Here is a 7,500-nt window from a genome sequence, read left to right as displayed (position 1 = left end):
ACTATGTTATCTGTATACAAAAATCTACGGTATTTTGTGTCCCATTTTCAAACACGGAGCTTTATTTAATGGCAAAGATTTTGTTAACAGGCTTTCGAGAAAGACAACAATGGAAATAGGAACTTTTTGAATATGAAAAAAATAATATGGTTTACAAAAAGGCGGATGAAAATTGTCTTAGAATGAATATTCGTGTTTTCTTTTATATAATCCTCCTTTCAAATCAAGACTTTTTCATACTGAAGAACATCTTCCCCAATTAATTCCCATGCACTTCTAGCCTCAACAGAACACTAGACCATAGAATAACACTGAATTACCGTGAAAGAACACCGCAACGCCTTAAAACCTCTCCCTAACAAAGACCACAGGCGCACTCCTCCTGCACACATAAATATCCTTACAATACCTTCACGTTTACTCACGCCCATGTTTCATTACAGTGCCGGCGGATTAGTGACGGCCGTTGCCCCCGTTGTCGTGGAGACCAAGGGCTTGTGGGTGGGGTGGTCGGGCCAGCACCAGGAAGATGGCGTTGTGGAGATTCCCGAAGCCAATCCCAATGATCAGTCACCTACAGCGGGGCTTAAGAGCTGGCAGGTACGATTGCGTACGATTTTATTTATTCACTTCTTTATTATTATTATTATTATTATTATTATTATTATTATTATTATTATTATTATTATTATTATTATTATTATTATTATTATTATTAGGGGGGGGTAGGTGTATTTGTCTCTTGTGTGTGTGTCTGTGTGTGTGTGTGTTTATTGAACTGTCCCTGTGTCTGTCTGTCTGCCTGTTTGTCTGTCAGTATCTCTCTGTTTGTCTCTGTTTCTTTCTCTATTCTCTGTCTCCGTCTCTGCTCCCCCCCCTCTCTCTCTCTCTCTCACTCTCTCTCTCTCCCTCTCTCTCTCTCTCTCTCTCTCTCTCTCTCTCTCTCTCTCTCTCTCTCTCTCTCTCTCTGTGTCTCTCTCTCTCTCTCTCTCTCTCTCTCTCTCTCTCTCTCTCTCTCTCTCTCTCTCTCTCTCTCTCTCTCTCTCTCTCTCTCTGTGTGTGTGTGTGTGTGTGTGTGTCTCTCTCTCTCTCTCTCTCTCTCTCTCTCTCTCTCTCTCTCTCTCTCTCTCTCTCTCTCTCTCTCTCTCTCTCTCTGTCTCTGCCTCTGTCTCTGTCTTTCTGTCTGTCTGTCCCTCTCTTTCTCTCTCTCTCTCTCTCTCTCTCTCTCTCTCTCTCTCTCTCTCTCTCTCTCTCTCTCTCTCTCTCTCTCTCTCTCTCTCTCTCTCTCTCTCCGTGTGTGTGTTTTTGTGACTCTGTCTCTGTCTCTCTGTCTGTCTATCAGTCTCTTTCCCTCTCCCTCCCTTCACTCCTCCTTCTCTCTTATTCTTCTTCTTTTCTGTCTTAAATATGTTTACCTTACGACGTTTTAAGATTTGAAAATCAACACTGATATGGCAGTTACTTGAGGTTTTCACCATCTGTAGTCACTGACTTTTTAAAACTTTTGCAGGTGAAACCGATGATGTCGCAGAAAACTCTCTTTGACAATTACTACAATGGTTGCTGTAACGCTACCTTTTGGCCCCTCTTCCACTCTATGCCAGACAGGGCGATCTTCCAGCAAGATAAATGGGAGGTATGTGTTGGCTACTTTATAGCGAATCAGTATTTTCTTTGTTTTGTTTTACAACTGCCGTTGTCTGTAAGAATGACCTTTATACTATACTAGATATTATAAACAAAGTTTTAAACATTTTTCCAGGCTTATAGGGAAGTCAACGAACAGTTTGCAAAGCTGACAGTTGAGGCGGTACAGAGCTTATCAAAATCCAATCCTGAGACCATCCCACTTGTTTGGCTCCACGATTACCACCTGATGATGGCCGCCAACAGCATCCGCGATAGGTGCGACAAGCTGGGCCTGCCCATCAAGATGGCGTTCTTCCTGCACATCCCCTTCCCATCGTGGGACATCATGCGGCTCTTCCCCTGGGACGACGAGCTCCTGCAGGGGATCCTTGGCTGCGACTCCGTGGGCTTCCACGTGGAGGATTACTGCCTCAACTTCATCGACTGCTGCCAGAGGCGTCTGGGCTGCCGCGTGGACCGCGAGCAGATGCTGGTGGAACACAACGGGCGCACGGTGTCGGTGCACCCTCTGCCCATCAGCATTCCCTACGACAGGTTCGTCAGCCTGGCAGAGAAGGCGCCTCAGGTGGTCAAGAACAACGAGCAGGAGCAGCTGTTGCTGGGCGTCGACAGGCTGGACTACACCAAGGGCCTCGTGCACAGAATTCGTGCTTTCGAAACTCTGCTGCAGAAGCACCCTGAGCACATTGAGCACGTCACATTCCTCCAGGTTGCAGTGCCCTCCCGCACGGACGTCAAGGAATACCAGGAACTCAAGGAGGATCTCGACCAGTTGATTGGCAGAATAAACGGACGTTTCTCGACGCCCAACTGGTCGCCCATTCGTTACATCTACGGGTGTGTGTCTCAGGAGCAGCTGGCTGCTTTCTACCGAGACTCCTCGGTGGCTGTGGTAACTCCCCTGAGAGATGGCATGAACCTTGTGGCCAAAGAGTTTGTTGCGTGCCAGGTGAGCGAACCAGGTGTTCTTATGCTATCTCCATTTGCTGGCGCTGGAACTTCAATGCATGAGGCACTGATAGTGAACCCATATGAGACAGCAGAATTTGCCGAAGTTATGCACCGTGCCCTCACCATGCCAAAGGATGAGAGAGAGCTTCGAATGCAGCAACTCCGTCATCGTGAACGAGAACATGACGTGAACTTCTGGCTTCAGTCCTTCCTCAAATCGGTGGACTGTTTGGCAGATAATAATCTTACACCTGGACGTCTCCTCCCATTGAGGGAAGAAGACTTCAGCCATTTCCTGGCCTCTTACGTCACAGAGTCCTCGCGATTAGCTCTAATTCTGGATTATGACGGCACCTTGGCACCCATTGCACCTCATCCGGACTTGGCTCAGATGCCAGAGGAGACTCGCCGCGTTCTGGAGCGCTTGGCTCACATGCCTGACGTTAATGTGGCCATCCTATCAGGACGTTCAATGCAAAACGTAAAATCAATGATAGGAATAGAGGGCATTACTTATGCCGGTTGCCATGGCTTCGAAATTCTTCATCCAGATGGAACTTTGTTCATGCATCCTATACCTCATGAATATGAGGTCCAGTTAGAACAGCTTAAGAAGCAGCTACAGGAGGAAGTATGCAGAGACGGCGCATGGCTGGAAGAAAAGGTATCTGGGATAACATTCCACTACCGGGAGGTACCGGAGGACAAACAGCAAGCTATTATGTCACGGGCACATGAATTGTTCCTAGCAAACGGGGTTAAGGTCTACCAGTCTCCCATGGCATACGAGACACGACCCCCTGTTACGTGGGACAATGGTCGGGCTGCCATCTACCTTCTGCGCACGCTATTTGGTCTCGACTGGTGTGACCGTGTTTCTACTATCTTCGCAGGCGATGACATTTCAGACGAGGACGCCATGCGAGCACTGCAAGGCATGGCGGTCACCTTCAGGGTCACGACCTCCCCCAATCTGCGCACGGCTGCCACCTATCGTCTCCCCAACACAGACGCTGTCCTTACCATGCTCAAGTGGGTAGAGAAGAGACTCAGTTCGCGGTTGCCTATACCCAACGGCCTCCGATCGCGAACAACGAGCTTTTCCAATTCAAACAACCACTCCCCTCCTCATGCCCCTTCTTCCCCGAGGCGATCCAGGGCTAGTTCCAGCAGTCCGCCCCCAGAGCCGAACAAACAGGTGATGGTCATGCCCGACAAAGTGTACCATCAGCTGATTTCCAGAAAGAGTTCTCCTCCACGAAGCAGCGTGTCACCAGTGAGCTCTCCATCTCGCTCTACAGTGTGAGCTTACTACCTACCCCTCATAGGTCGGAGGATGAAAGCCTCAAATCATGAGAGTTGAGACACTCGTAAACAGAAGCCACCTCAGACACGCAGCTTCGGTTAACTCTTCCAGAAGTGCGAGGACCACGGGCGTGAACGTCCTCTCTGGAGTACAAGGAGTATAGGAGAAGTTTATGCTTGACTCTATCTACCTGCCAAGCACCCGGCTGCGGTTCCTGGCTTTTGTGCAGCTTTCAGAGGGAGTTCTAGTACAAATATATAAATATTTTGAATGAAGGGCAACTTATGTCTTGTGAATGAGTGAATTGCAGTTAATCCAGCAGTGAAGTGCTCACTTATGGAACATTGTGAAAGTGTTAGCGTAAGTAACATCTGCTTTGTCTTCATGCACTGGAAAAGGCATATCCAGTATTAATAGTTCACACTTTCATTGCTTGTCAATTAGCTTAAAATGCTTCCGTTTCTCTTACCATATATGCTGTTTTGTAGAGTGTTGGATCGGATCATTTTATTCCATCTTTTGCATTTGGTCCAGAAGAAAATTTCCGCCAGTGCTGGAAAGTAATGGACAAGTTTGAGAAAAATATATAAATTGATTAATAAATAGATAAAACAGGAACTGTTATCTTTCCCCCCAGCATGATGTTGCCAACACCACTTTTATTCGTCTTGCAATTAATTAAGTGAAAAAATTATCCGCCAAAACTGTTAAAAAAACAACATATTCAAAGCTTCAGAATAATCTATACTATACAAGAAGTCGAAAAATACCCAGCATGCACAGACACAAGTTACACAGGAGCAGAGATGCATGAAGAGTATTCAGTACACGCTGCATGCTTGTGCACGCAGTTGTGTGAGTGCATTCATTAAGACTTCCATAAAGAATTCTGGATATGCATACGCTTACATGCGCATGTACAGCTGTACATACGTAATGGAACACAAGCACATAAACGCTGTTTTTCAGGTGTAGTCCACGACACTTATGTCCATGAATGAAATCCCTTACGCAAGTATATTTACATAAAAATAACCATATTCGTAATTTATTTTCTTTACATTAATTGTAACCATGACAGGATGAAGCACAATGGATATAAAGGTCGATGAAGCAATTATAACCAAAACATTACATAAATATAAAGTAGCTTCCCCCTTTACGTTGGTTTTCTTTGGCACCTTACCGTCCACTCTCTAATAATTTGAAGGATAAACTATTGAAAAAAAAAACTTTCAATCCCAGGCTCGGTTTCTTTTTACCTTTTCTTTTATCATCTAGTCTTCTATTTAGTATATCACGCTAAACGGCAATGAATTAACTTTAAAATGAGACCAAAACCAAGTTTAGCATAATTACAACTTTTCCATAATTATAGACATCTTCGGCCGTTCCAGAAATGTGAGCCGGAATGCTACGCGTCCAAATTCCGAAAAAAATCACTTGGTACCTGATACTCCACCATACAAAACATGCTACATATTATTCATTATAGAACAAAATTTGGACGCAAAACTACAGTAGGTTTACAATGAATACATAGATGCTTTACCATTGTGTGTGCGTGTGCTTGTGCGTGTGCGTGTGCGTGTGCGTGTGCGTGTGCGTGTGCGTGTGCGTGTGCGTGTGCGTTGTGTGTGTGTGTGTGTGTGTGTGTGTGTCGTTATTCAAAACCTTATCTAATCCCCGGGACAGAGATGACGTGCTCATGTGAAGTCCCGGTTTCCTGCATAACACTTTCCATTTCCTTATGGCATGATCTGTTAGCTACTGGGAGGTTCTTTCTTTAGCCGTTTCCCAAACACTGACAATATTCGCCCATACATTTTTCAGCGGGTTTGAGTTACATGCCTTGCTTGGAAGGACTTCCATGTGATTCTGGCCATTGAACCACTTCACAACTTCCCTCTGACGTGTGTATTGGGCAGATATCCTGCACGAATGTGGTTGTTTCTGGGAAGGGTCCAAGGATAGCAACGTGCTGATGGGAGGAATATTTTTTTTTCTAACATTTTCATAATATCTGTCTAAACTAAATCTCCCTTCTTTTTCAGCGAGTTCACGGACACCATGCATAAAAATCCACCCCAATTATTATTGGTCACGTGGCCATTCCTTGCCGTTTCATAGATATGTCGTCTGTCACATCTGAAAAGTAAATAATAATAGATAATCAGAACATAGAATATGGATAGGGCACCATCATGTATAAACAACACTATAAACAAATTGGAAAAAATAATGATATTTACACCTGTTATTTCTCATCCAGCAATGGAGCTTCCTGTGCGTTCTCCACACACTGGCTGGCGAACTGGAGGCGATGTTGGCAATGTCGTTAGTTCAGCCTATCTTTGATAACGTTCTGTGGTGAATTACATCTGTGGTGAAACCCATCTGCATGTAGTCGTTTTCTTCACCGTGTGGCTTGTTAGCAAGAGCTGTAGGTCTTTATATGACTTTTAGCTGCATTGGTGAAGGGGCAATCGGAACGGGGCGATCGTCCAGGGTGCCTTTCTCCTCCCAATTTATTCACCTCCATGCCATCGAGCAAGAGATACCCGGCTTGCTGGTTATTTCACTGGGAGGGAAATTCCTTTCCCTCATCCCCATGATGCAGGCTTTGTGTACAATTTGAGATTGCCTTGCGTCCACTGAGAAAAGGTGTCAGCTTGGCACCTCGTTTTCACCTCGGATTCCCCGTGTCATTATGACGGTATATACCATCTGACATAATATTTTTTCTTGTTTAGCATATATTCAGGAATCCATTATCATAAAAAGTATCAAATATACGACTTCGTGTTTTCATTTTCTAGATGGTTCTTTCTTCAAACTACTCAAGTTCAGGGTGAACAAATAAGCGTTTAGATGACCTTTTACGGGAATAAGTATTTCTATCGACAAATACGAGGCACATATAAATCGCATACGTGTCAGATAAAAGTTGATTAAATTGCTAATGTTATCAGAATGAACAAGATATTTTTTTCTATTATAACAGATCTAATACTGCACATGTATTGGGAGTAAGTTTTTGGTTTTGTTCTTCGCCCTCCTTGAAACTAGCAAACGTATTTTTTCGCTCAGCTGATCGAATGCGACTTCTCGGAGAAACACCACGACTTGCGGAATAATAATAGCGAAAATTATGGTCAGATTTTACCACAAGATAAAACGCATTCAGCATAATCGAAAACAATTAAACATACTGCTTAGCTAGTCATCACCACACACACACACACACACACACACACACATACACACACACACATACACACACACACAAGCACACATGCACAAACACACACAGTGAAAAGACCTACATATTCATTGTAGCCCTACTGCGGTTTGCTTTCAGCTAAGGTTCTATAATGAAAAAAAAAAGCTTTTTATGTTTTAGTGTTTGGTTCAGGCGAAAAAAAAAAAACGGTTCCTCGTTACTTTGTTCAATTAGCCGTTGCTAGGTGGTGCAGCAACCAAACCATTTAGAAAGGTATCGGCGAATTTGAAGAATTTTATTTGATACAGCTGCCGTACATAGATTTTTGAAGCATGAGACATTTTCATGTTTAAAGTAATATGCAATTATA

At 44.2% G+C, this 7,500-nt stretch overlaps 1 protein-coding gene across 1 annotated transcript in view; it reads left to right on the top strand.

Moving 5' to 3' along the window:
- LOC125030683 (alpha,alpha-trehalose-phosphate synthase [UDP-forming]-like) overlaps nucleotides 1–4,522 on the top strand; it is a 5,339-nt gene extending 817 nt beyond the window's left edge. The window contains exons 2-4 of the mRNA XM_047620876.1: nucleotides 444–600; nucleotides 1,511–1,636; nucleotides 1,763–4,522. Coding sequence (XP_047476832.1) covers nucleotides 444–600; nucleotides 1,511–1,636; nucleotides 1,763–3,907 — 2,428 coding nt within the window. The 3' untranslated portion in view covers nucleotides 3,908–4,522. The remainder of the gene's footprint in view (nucleotides 1–443; nucleotides 601–1,510; nucleotides 1,637–1,762) is intronic.
- The last annotated feature ends 2,978 nt before the right edge of the window (nucleotides 4,523–7,500 follow it).

The sequence above is a fragment of the Penaeus chinensis genome, chromosome 11 (genome assembly GCF_019202785.1).
Source record: "Penaeus chinensis breed Huanghai No. 1 chromosome 11, ASM1920278v2, whole genome shotgun sequence".
NCBI classification, from domain to species: Eukaryota; Metazoa; Arthropoda; class Malacostraca; order Decapoda; family Penaeidae; genus Penaeus; species Penaeus chinensis.
Note: the sequence above shows the minus strand (reverse complement) of the source record. Positions and strands in the feature narration are given on the sequence as shown.